The sequence below is a fragment of the Calypte anna genome, chromosome 3, assembly GCF_003957555.1.
Source record: "Calypte anna isolate BGI_N300 chromosome 3, bCalAnn1_v1.p, whole genome shotgun sequence".
NCBI classification, from domain to species: domain Eukaryota; kingdom Metazoa; phylum Chordata; class Aves; order Apodiformes; family Trochilidae; genus Calypte; species Calypte anna.
This window is the reverse complement of record NC_044246.1, coordinates 92,462,180-92,473,986: the sequence shown is the minus strand read 5'-3', so window position 1 is coordinate 92,473,986 and position 11,807 is coordinate 92,462,180. Positions and strand designations below refer to the sequence as shown.

Genomic DNA, 11,807 nt, shown 5'->3' with positions numbered 1-11,807 from the left:
CTCTAACAGAACTACCTCATATTAATCATTCAGTGCACTGACTTGCATTTTGCACCATTACATTTAATCCTACTTTTATTTCTCCAGTTCTCATCTACCCTGCTAACTTCCCATATTTTGCCTTTACAAAACCACATCAGGAAGGATGGAAGCTTAAGAAGTTTATTTGATACACAAGAACAGCTTTATCATTTTGCTGATAAACAGAAAATGCTCTACTATCCTAGCAAGGTTACAGTGACCTTGCTTGTTAGTTCAGAAAGGAAAATATGCACAATCATTCCATAAATGAGTACGCCGGCATCTTCTGCTAGAAGTGAACTGCAAAATAAAATTGCAATAATACATCACCACAGGATAATGAAAGGAGTGTTGAGGCAATTCTCACAAACATAACTGAGCAGCCAAAAATAATTCCAATATATTAACCAATATAGTTATAACCTATTATATTAATGTAAGAATCAGTATAGTCATGAAATACTTAGAAAATGAAACGGCAAAGCAGCTAACAGATAAAAACATGAGTAAGGCACATTTTCTGCAGCTTTCCCTCTGCTGTGTTTCTGAAAACCCTGCCACTAGCTTAATTATCAGACATATCAAAACAAACAAGATATGCAACTTAGAAAAACAGGGATGATAACTATTTCTCTTTAGGTTGTCCTTTGATAATAATTTCATTGTGTCCACACTTGAACTACCACAGCCCAGGTGCTATTCTGATGGGCTGTTGGCATTACTGGCAGATGTTCCAACCTCCTCTGTCCTCCACCAGCTATTCAACTTTCTGCCATTAGGAAACAACAACAGGACAAACTTACCTCTTGTGGAAAGTCATTACATAAAATATTTAACAGTATCAGGCTCAATACCAGTCTTTGAGGAACTCCTCTTTCACACCAGTAGTCTTTTCTTTAGCCAGTTCTTTACCCTTCCTACAATTCTAACATTAATTTTCAGGTTCTCCACTTTAACTAGGAATTTTCCATTTGGCACTATATCAGAGCCTTTACAGAGGTTAACAGATCTATTGCATTTTTTCAGTTACTTTATTAAAGAATGAAACCAAGTTTGTCTGGCATGAACTACAGCTGCCAAATGCAATCTGCATTTTAGCATCTTTTACAGCAACTTACTCTGTTTAATAACTTTTCATCAAAAATAGATTTTAAGGTTCTGTGAATTTAGACTACCCAGAATAGTCTTCCTGATTACATAACCATGTATTGATATATTTGAAACCTTGCAAGCTGCAGAATCAATGTTACCTGTTTTCTTCATACATGCAGCACATTCTGTCTGCCCTCAGTAGACCATGAAAGCACTGCTGGTAGATGAGCAGTAATTTAAAAAGTCAATAAATTCCTCCACCAGGCATTTTAAGCAGGTTCATGAGACATTAATAAATTTTATATTGCCCAAAGTAGAATTGGATAACTTATTTGCATTTACTCTGGATTGTATTAGCAATCCCTGCTGTACCAGTGTGGCAGCTTCCGGCAGGCCCCTGTGGAGTAAGAACATGTTTTCTGCAGTCTGTGGTATTACCTCCCAGCTATCTTTCTAACTTCTCCAGCACTCTGAACAGAAATAATTATGAATTATTATGTCTGAGGAGGAGCTAGGTGTATCTCATGAAGAGTAGGTCTAGGGTAAATTGTGTCCTCAGTTTCACAGTCCACAGCATATATGGGAGATTATCCTTTTCTTATTATCCTACAGCCACCTTTGAGAAAACATTATCCTTTCTCCTCTTCTCTTCTCTCCTCTTCTCTTTTTCTCTCTCCTCTCCTCTCCTCTCCTCTCCTCTCCTCTCCTCTCCTCTCCTCTCCTCTCCTCTCCTCTCCTCTCCTCTCCTCTCCTCTCCTCTCCTCTCCTCTCCTCTCCTCTCCTCTCCTCTCCTCTCCTCTCCTCTCCTCTCCTCTCCTCTCCTCTCCTCTCCTCTCCTCTCCTCTCCTCTCCTCTCCTCTCCTCTCCTCTCCTCTCCTCTCCTCTCCTCTCCTCTCCTCTCCTCCTTTTCCCAGCCCCCAAACTGAACACAATACTCCAGGTGGGACTGCATGAGGGCAGAATAAAAGAACAGATTCACCTCCCTTGACCTGCTGGCCACCCTTCTTTTGATGCAGGCCAGGACACACACATTGCCGGCTCATGTTGTGCTTCTCATCAACCAACACCTGTAAATCATTCCCTGCCCAGCCTGTATTTTTGCTTGGGATTGCTCTGATCCAGCTGCAGGATCAGAGCTTACACTTGGCCGTGTTGAACTGGTTTATGGCTTCTTAAACAAAGTGCTATACTTGTCATATGTAATATATCAGCCTTAAGGAAAAAGACAGTTCTGCTCTGAAAAGCTGAACAGAGAAGGGTAAATCTGTTTTGTGGAAGATTGTGTTATTTCAGAACATGGTTTCTTGGGAACAAACCCCCATATAGAAAAAAAAAAAAGGTGTGAAACTGCAGTGCCAGGGAACTGGAGGTGGATTGCCCCAGAGCCAACAGCAACAGGAGTCTCCATGCAAGAGGCTGCCCTGCTGCTGTGGACACTGAGAGCTCCAGCCATCAAGGAAGATCAAGTCTGGAAGCCCTGAGAGCCACAGCTGTCGGCACTTCCCAGCTCTTTGCCAAGTATCCAGGTCAGCAAGCTGTCAGGAAGCTGGGTAGGGTTCTCACTGAAACACTAGATTTTGATGAGTCAGCAAATGCTCAATTAAAAACATGTCCGAATTTTTCCAATCAGCTCTACTCACAAACTAAACAAATAAAGGGTGTGGGGAGGAAATACTCTCCTTATTTTACACCAGAGGTCTGAGGCACAGAGGTCTTCAAGTAACTTATGCCAGGTGCTATAGAAGGTCTGCACTCCGGAGGCAAACTGAGATTCCATGCCGTCCCTTAATCACAAGAGTATCCTTCCTCTACACTTAATTAATTTGCCATTACAATGACTTTGTGAGATAAGTATTACTTTCATTTTATAAATGGGAAACCAAAATAACTTGTTCAACAGCAGATAGGAAGGCTGTATTTGAGCCAGCACTTCAACCCAATGTTCCTAAAGCTCCTAAGCTTTAGTAGCAAGCCTACCTGTTTCTTTCATGGACAAGGCACACAGACAAGGTACCATCAGTCTTGGATAACCTTAAGTAACTAACCATACTAATTGCAGCAATGGTATAGATTCCTACAGCAGAATACTGTGCTACAATATTGTTATACTGAAGCTACACTGTCCATGCAAAAATTCTGCTTTACTTTGAACAAAGTCCTCATAGTGGCTGTGGGCAAAACAGAACTAAAACTTTTGATAGGAGATGGTAAGTAATGGTTCCCCAAACATTCATATGTACAGTGCAGTTGGCTTTCCTGGCTCTGCTAAACACAAGCAGCTATAGATCTACCTAGGCACACCACATGAGCTCTTTTCCCAAGTCTTTTAGGATCACAGGTTTCTTAGGCTTCCTTATGTAAATATTAACCTGTCTTTCAACTGGATTTCCACTTTGAACATAGCCTTATTTGTAGACAAGAAGATCACCTGGTATTGAAGTCAGTTCAGGTTTTATTAATAGATTTTCATCTCAAATGTCAGAGGGATCTTTTCGTGTCTTTTCCTATTTTAAAATTTGGAGTTGAAATTTCCTAAATTGCATTCTTTTAGGAAACAGAGGTATGGAAAATACACTATTCTCCTTGTGTTTGTACTCTCATAACCTTTTTTGTTTCAACTACTCTTGGCCTTTGAGCAGGAATATAAAATCTGATAAAGTAGCAAGTAACATTTAAGCTACAGACATGTCTTCAGCTGCTGCTGTGATAATTGGCTCAAATTTGGCAAAGTTACAGACCTTTGAAAAAGCTGCTTGCCAGAATCTATCAACTAAAATGCATGAATCCTCATCTCTCTGCACAGGATGCTGTCCTTGATGCAAGCAGCATTCTTTGTCCCCTTTGGGCTGCTCAAGAAGCAGCTGGAGAGCCAGGGTACCTTATTTCTGCCATTCTCTCAGTGCTCTCCCTGCCTGCATACAACTGCCACAGAGGAAGAGGCCACCCAAGTTACATACAAAGGGAATCAGAGCTTGACCAAAGGAGGGGGAAAAGGCAAAGCCAAAACTGCTGGTTGAGGGTGAAGCTGTGGGTGAGAATTGTTGAGGAAAGACTGGACTGTGACCAAGTAGGCAGGAAGTAAAAATTAGAATCACTTGAGCAAGGAGACTTTGACATACAGAAGGCTGGATAACTGGATTAGGAGCTCTCAAGGGAAATTAAGAGCAAACTAGGATCCACTAGGAAAAAAAAGACTGACATTGTGTGAGAAATGTGAATGGGATGCACAGCAGTCATGGGAGTAGAATTAGCTAGGTTTGCCTGGGAAGTAGATTGGAAGAAACCACATGTAGAGAGAGAGCAAAGCTGAGAACAAAGGATGCATTTTGAGAGGGAGACTGAGAGCTTGATGGGTGAAGGCTGGAAAAAGGAAAAGGAGAAAAGCTGGAGGCAGATGAAAGGTAATAGGAATTTAGCTTGATGCAAAAGAATATGCTCATCAAAACACTCTTTCCTTCATGATCTGTAAAGAGTCTTGAGAATCACCATTTCACTAGGTCTTTAATTATGTTTTAGAACCACTGTTTTAGAACCTCCTTTGCCAGTTTGGTTTATTAAATGGTCTTATTATAACAGATCTGTAGAAGAGAATCTGAAAGTTATTTCTATGGATAAATCATGTGAGAGTGAACATTGAAATTCTGGGATTTTTAGTAAAAGAGGAATCACTTTAAAAATGAAACTTTAAAGTTAGAAAAGGGACCTCTAGAGATCACCCAGTCCAACTCTCCTACTAAAGCAGGATCCCCTGGAGCACATTACACAGGACTGCATCCAGGTGGGTTTTGAAGAGAAGGGGATTCCACAACCTCCCTGAGCAGCCTGTTCCTGTGCCACCCTCATAGTAAAAAAGTTTTTTCTTATTTTTAGATGGAACTTCTTGCTTTTTACCTGAAGTTATATGAATATACACTGAGCCTGCTGATTTTAATCAACTTCCTGCTCAGACTGATGAATGTCGTGGATCCTGTTCTGCACTGCTTAACTCTGAATAAATTCAGGTGCTTAAATGCATATTTGGATCTAGTCCTTTGGCCTCTTTATATGTGTCGTGTTTCTCAACACGTACAAAGAAAGGTAATGCCAATAAATAAACTGAGGATACATTTGCAGATAAGATTATCTGTAAAGATATCTGTAAAGATTATGTTCAAAACCTCAAAGTAGTTTGACTTGTTTCTAATGTTCTGGCTTTGCTTAGTCTAATTGATAATCAGTGAGGAAGAGACAGGATTGTGAAACTCCATGTTGTAATTAGCAGTATGAGAAAATCCCTTAATGTTAAGAGTTGGTGCATAGGGACATACTTTGTGGTTCCTTCTAGAGGTACAGTCACTTTCATTTTTCACTGGAGGATGAAAATCTGATATTTTTCCAGTTTTGTGAGTTTGATTACTTCAGAGATGACAACTATGGGCAGAATAACCTATCACTAGAATAAAAAGGTTCACACCAGATAATTATGCTCACAACAAACAGGCTGAGCTCCTTAAGCAAGCCAGACTGATGTTTTTTTCCAAAATCACAGGCTTGTTTATTCTTTTAAATTTCAAGGTTTTTCTGCAGAAGAAAATAATACCCTTACAGATGTGAAGTCCTAATTTCATAAATGGAGTTCTAATCACCCTAACTCAGGTGCTTTTCATCCTTCCATCTAAAAGTAGAATGACTAAGAAGTAATTCTGATGATATTTCAGTTAAAGAAAGTATAATTAGGGCCCATGCTTTCATATGACTAGCAATTACAAATTGTAGAAAAGATCAAAACATTTTTCTTATTTTGCCTCTGCAGTCTAGAATGTGAAAGATCAGTATTCTAATCCCTGAGGCACAATTCAGAATGATCTAGGATAAAAAGTACTTATGAATCAAGAGAAGCAAGGACTTGGTGTCCTGGGTCTAATCGCTGCAGCTGAAAAGTTTGAGTTTCATTCATTTGCAGACATTTCAGCACTTTATTCCCATATCATACTGACATAATTATATCAATATATTAGTGAATTAACCCAGCTGTAAGCCATAATACAGGAGACTCTGTACCTTTTGTATGAGCAGTGTTGGTACATTTGATAAGATATACTTGATAAAGAGAGGAAGCAAAATGTGTGAACTTGTGAGTGTGTGTGCAATGTGGGATGGTGCCAGACAAAGAATGTAAAAAAGTATCACATGGAAAAATACAATAAAATTCAAACATTAGTGTAACAAAAAAGGAAAAAGAGGGGGCACATTAAAAAAGGCAAAATGTAAAATATAGCAAAGAAAAAACAGGCAGACTTACTTATTAGTGAAACAGGAGGGGGAAAAACATTCAAAGGAATTGAGAGGATAACATTCTAAAATTAGTAGACATCTGTTTTTATATACAAGTATAATGCATTGAAGGATCTCTGTGCTCATTTCCATCGCTGAGGCTAGTGATGGAGTCAGATTCAGGATCAGAAGAATAGTCATGTATATTAAACACATACACAAAAGGACCCCACAAATTCAAAACTGAAAGAGCATTATTAAGATTGCAAAGCCCATCACCTAAATATATCAAGAAATGACAGATTAAGACTGAGTTCAACTGTGAGATTAAGTACTACTTTTCCACTAGACACCTATTGCATTTAGTGCATTTCTTGATGAGCTTGGTGTTTCATTTCCCTTTTTGTACAAAATATGTCTTCAGTTCTTGTATCACTTCTTGGTAGAAGAGGCACAATTGTTCATTTTTCACAAGCCCATACTCTCCCTTTATGCCCAGACAGTTTAACTTTTTTGTTATTTTCCCCCAGTCTTCTGCCATTCGTGAATACCAGTTCACTATTTCACAGACTGTTAATGTACATTTTCCACTCCTGATCACAGTCTCATTAAACAAACATACATAGTTGCTCTGAATCCTAGTCTTTATCTCCAACCCATTCTGCCATTCCAGCCACACCAGAGCACTTGCTCCTCCATACCTGCCTCTGCTCTGCTTTACCTTCTCTGTGTTGTGTTGGATTCCTTTCTCCTTCCTATATCATGGTGAATTACCTTCTTTTCTATGAGGCCATGTCACAGGCATCACAGAACAGAAACTTTCACCTCAATTTTGTATTCAGTGTAGATTTTCCTGGTTTAGAGCAGAAAAATTCCCTGCCAAAAGAGATCATTATGGGGAAGGCACCTGTGTCCTGGTAGTCCTGAGCTAAAGGTAGTATATGCAGTTACTCACTGATGACAGAAATGTATGCACTGATGACAGTGGGAAACCCTGACAGAAAAGCTGCCATGACCTGTCCTCCCCTCCCTCTCTGAAGGGGGAAGGAAATAAAGACCATTTAGTCTCTTTAGGGACAGAGAAGCTACGATGGATGTCAAACACTAGTTCTTACTACAGTGCTCAGGACCCTAGGGGTCATCTGAAAAGAACATTGCCTCAGTACTTCAACCTGTTATTCCCCTGGTCTTTGCTGAACTATTCAGTATACAATTTTCAACACACATTGAAAAACAGCAAGCATGAAGTAAACAACAGCAAGGGACAAAGCTTGTCCCAGTTAAAGCCTGGCAAGGGAAACAGATCTTAGCAGAAGGTATTGAGCATCCACTTCTTTTAAAACAATGAGGTCTTCACAAGCTTCAAGGATTAACTTTTTTTCTAAAACCAAGGAATAAGTACTTCACTGTTCACTAGAGTTTAGTAAGAAAAACTCCCTCTGGGAAAGTTATTACATTGTTGTTTTCTACAAGACTTGTGCTTTCTTCAAAAGCAGCTGGTGCATCTGGCTGCTTTTGGCTGCTCTGGTTAGTTGGGGTCAGAGGATGCGACGCAGGCAGCTGCCTGGTCTTTTGAGAACTTGGGGCAGTCAAAACTCTTAACTGGTAGAAGCCAAATGTGTGCAGACCCCTGCCCAACCCTGTGTCTGTACTTGGCAAAAGTGTTAAGTACACTTTTCTTAGTGCTCCAATTTTGAAGCGGGGGGGGGGGAAGGAGAACAAATTTCATTCTAACCTATGACAGGTTAAAATTAGTGCTAATTAGAACCAGTCGACTATAAGCGCGGGTGCCTCATTTCGCATGGTGCAGAGGAGCCTTCCGTCCCACCGCGAGGGAGCATCCCCGCACTCCCGCCCCGGGGGAATCCTGTAGCCACTTCTCCATGCCGGACCCGGCTGTGGAGAGCGAGGGACAGGGATAGCGCCTTACACCTGCTCCTGGAGAGCCCTCACAGAAGTCCTGTCCAGTGAGAGCACCGGGACATCCTTGGCAACACCCGCACCCCCTCGGGCCGCCGCCGGGGCGGAGCCAGGCTGCCGCCCGCCCCTCCCGGAAGTCCCGCCGCGGGGCCGCCTTCCTGCCGGCGGCGCTCCTCCTTCGAGCGGGCAATATGGTGGCGGAGGCGGCGCGGGGGGAGCCGTGAGCCCGAGCCGGTGCCCATTTCCACGCCTTTCTCCCTCCCTTCCTCCTTGCCGTCGTCGTCGGCCGCTGCTTCTCCGCCCGCCTGACGGGTTTTCCCGGCGCGGCGGGCGATGCGGAGAGCAGGGCTGCCGGGCTGAGTGTGAGCGCGCTGCCCATGTGGGTGTCCCGGTGAGGCCGGGGGGGGGGGCAGCGGGAAGATGCTGCTGTCGCTGGTGCTGCACACCTACTCCATGCGCTACGTGCTGCCCGCCGCCGTCATGATGGGCACGGCGCCCACCTACGTGCTGGCCTGGGGCGCCTGGCGCCTGCTCTCCGCCGTGCTGCCCGCCCGCTTCTACCGCGAGGTGGACGACCGCCTCTACACTATCTACCAGAGCATGGTGCTCTTCTTCTTCGAGAACTACACGGGCGTGCAGGTGAGCCTGGACGGGAGGGGGGCTCCGGACTGGCGTCCCTCCGGCCGGCGGCAGCGGCAGCAGGCGCTGGGGAGCCGCCGTCGGTGGTGTCGTCCCCGGGGTCCGGTGGCCTCTCCTCAGGCCGCTCTGGCGGGCAGCACGCAGCTCACCCGCCGCGCAGGGCCCGCCCGCCGCCATGTGGGGTCCGCCGGCAGCGGGTACCGGCGAGGGCTGCGGATCCGCAGAGGAGAGCCTCGTTTGGCAGCCGCTGTTGCACCTCTGGTGATGCTTTTCACGGAGTATTGGTGTTGTGTTCATTTTGCAGGTCGGGAAAGCAGAAGGGATGTGGCCGTGGTCATGCTCTGTCAGCAGTCGAGTGGCAGCCTCCTTTTACGCTTGAACCCCGTGGCCTGTGTTGCACATCTGTAGTATTAAATTGGCAGCAGATAAGAAAACTAGAATCATAGAATGGTTTGGGTCGGAGGGACCTTAACGATCAAATAGTTAAGTTCCAACCAGCCTTCCATGAGCAGGGCCACCTCCCATTAGACCAGGTTGCTCAAAGCCCTGTCCAGCGTTGCCTTGAGCACTTCTTCCAAGGACAGGGCATCCACAGCCCTGAGCAACCTCTCCTAGTGTCTCACCACCCTCAAGGGAAAGATGGAAGTCTACCCCCTTTCAGTTGGAAACCATTACCTCTTGTCCTGTGACTTCTAAAAAGTTGCTATCCAGCTTGAATGTACTTAATGCATGGACAAGTTTTTAATAGGTTATGTATCCTACAAATTATTACAGGTTCTCAGTTTTGTTGCAGTCTACCCCTTATCATCTTTGGCCCTTAAATTTTGAATGAGCCATGGATTGTGATTATTCAGTATCTCAGAAAGTGGAGTACAAGGTTTCAGGTGACTGAGTTGGAATTGGAGGCCATTCTTGAGTGACCAGGGGGATAATTCAAATAATACTTCACTTATATCACATGGTGTTAATTGTTTGAAAGTTTACATATTTTTCAATAATTTGAAAAGTAAATAAGGAGACTTAATTCTACATGGAAAAAAAAATTACATAAATGACCTAGTGTGCCTAAACCTGACTTTCATAGTTGTCTGAATATACAGAAGTGTGTTTGAAGATGGTGTCAGCTGTAGATGCTTGAGAATAAAGAATAACAAGTGCTTACACGTTGACTGATAGGTGACAGAGCTGGTACAAATAAGCCCTTCATATTTTCATATATACAGCAAAAGCGTTTGTCTGCTCTTAAGCATTTACTTTAAAATAAGGCTAGGTCTACCCTGATTTTCACTCAACCTGCAGTTGTAGGCCTCACTTCATAGCACCTCTGCTGGAAAACCCTAAAGCCAGCTAGAGATAGAAGAATTGCAGTTTGACTTCAGGAAAAATGGAATGAATAAAAAACAAAAGTGAACTCTTTTAGTGATACTTGGGTTTTGATTCAGCTTGTAACTCACCCTGGCATCTTGTCCAAATAAGTTATCTTGTGATTTACATATGCTTTTTTAATTAAAAAGAAAGAAAAAAAAAAAAGAGGAAGCAGTAGTTCAAAAATTAAGTACTTGCTGTTTTATCTGTCTTCTTTTTAATGTTGCACCTTTAGTGTAGATACCTTGATGTGTAGTAACACACCTTAGTTGTTAGCTGCTGAAAGTGTAATAGTTTAATTCAGTCCATTCTAAGAATGAGATGCAAAACTCAAGATATGAATAGTAATAGCGAAATTATGCAAGATTTCTACAAATAGGGGGAGCAGAATATTGATCACTTGGAACTTTTGATAAGAACTTGCTTAAAAAAAATGTCTGGGACATAATGATACAGAGGGGAAAATGCTAACCAAAAGAAACAATAAGGCAGCCATTGTCTGTTAGCATCTGTTTTGTTTTATTGCATTGGTAAAACTTCATCCACACCAAGGAAAAAGTTGGTGTGTGTGAAACAGTACAGGTGATCACTTAGGACAGTACTAGAATGGAGATGCCTTGTCACACAAAGCAACAGATGACCTTGAGAGTATATGTGCAAAGCTGAAATAAAGGATAACAAAACCAAGTAAGAGACCACACAACAGTGTGGTATGACACATGATAAGTAAAATTGTAACTGAGACTGAAAGGTAAATAAAAACTTGAAAATTGTGGTACATATGTGAAGAGGTAAGAGGTAGAATCCTTAAAATTTATCATTTAACTGGAATATATCCCCCATTAGATTAAGGAGGAGAAACAGGATGGCCTTTCAGATCTGCTTTTGCAAACACTGAACACGTTTAACTTGAAACTCCCAGTGGAAGGTTAAGCATGTTCCTGAGTGTTTGAGATTGGGATGGTAACGTGAGAGCTGCTGTGAACTGGCTGTTCTAAGGCATGTAATTAGAAGCACAAGTGTAGCATCATTAAACTTGATGTGGCTTCATTAAGTTTACTTAATGTAAACTTGTGTGGCTTCAGAAAGGCAGCTTGTAGGGCTTTACCAGCCAGTATTAAGTCATTGTAATAGCCATGGGAGGGAAGAATTCAGCATCTCCTTTAGGCCTATTAATTTATGCAATTGATTTTTTTTGTAACTGGATGAATGAGAGGCCAGCATTCTCATCCATCAGAATACTGGAACTTGTTGTGTAATCTCACTGAAGTAATAAGGATTATACAGATGCTTAAGTGACTTACTGAAAGTGCCTTTTTCTTAGCACTGTGACTATCTTACCCTAAATAAAAAGTCTTTGATTTTATGTACTGTTTATCATTCTTTGATATATTCCACTTTCAATATCTGTTTTTTCAATATAATAACACTCTAAGATAGTTGTGAATATATGAGATGTCTGATCTTAAAGTAATAATTTTGCTGAAATTCCCAATAATGTGAGAGGGGCCTTTAAA

The 11,807-nt window shown here is 42.2% G+C and overlaps 1 protein-coding gene across 1 annotated transcript in view; it reads left to right on the top strand.

The window, feature by feature from the left end:
• The first annotated feature begins 8,444 nt into the window (after window positions 1-8,444).
• Window positions 8,445-11,807, top strand: part of AGPAT5 (1-acylglycerol-3-phosphate O-acyltransferase 5) — a 48,914-nt gene continuing 45,551 nt past the window's right edge. Inside the window, exon 1 of the mRNA XM_030448143.1 lies at window positions 8,445-8,925. Coding sequence (XP_030304003.1) covers window positions 8,707-8,925 — 219 coding nt within the window. The 5' untranslated portion in view covers window positions 8,445-8,706. The remainder of the gene's footprint in view (window positions 8,926-11,807) is intronic.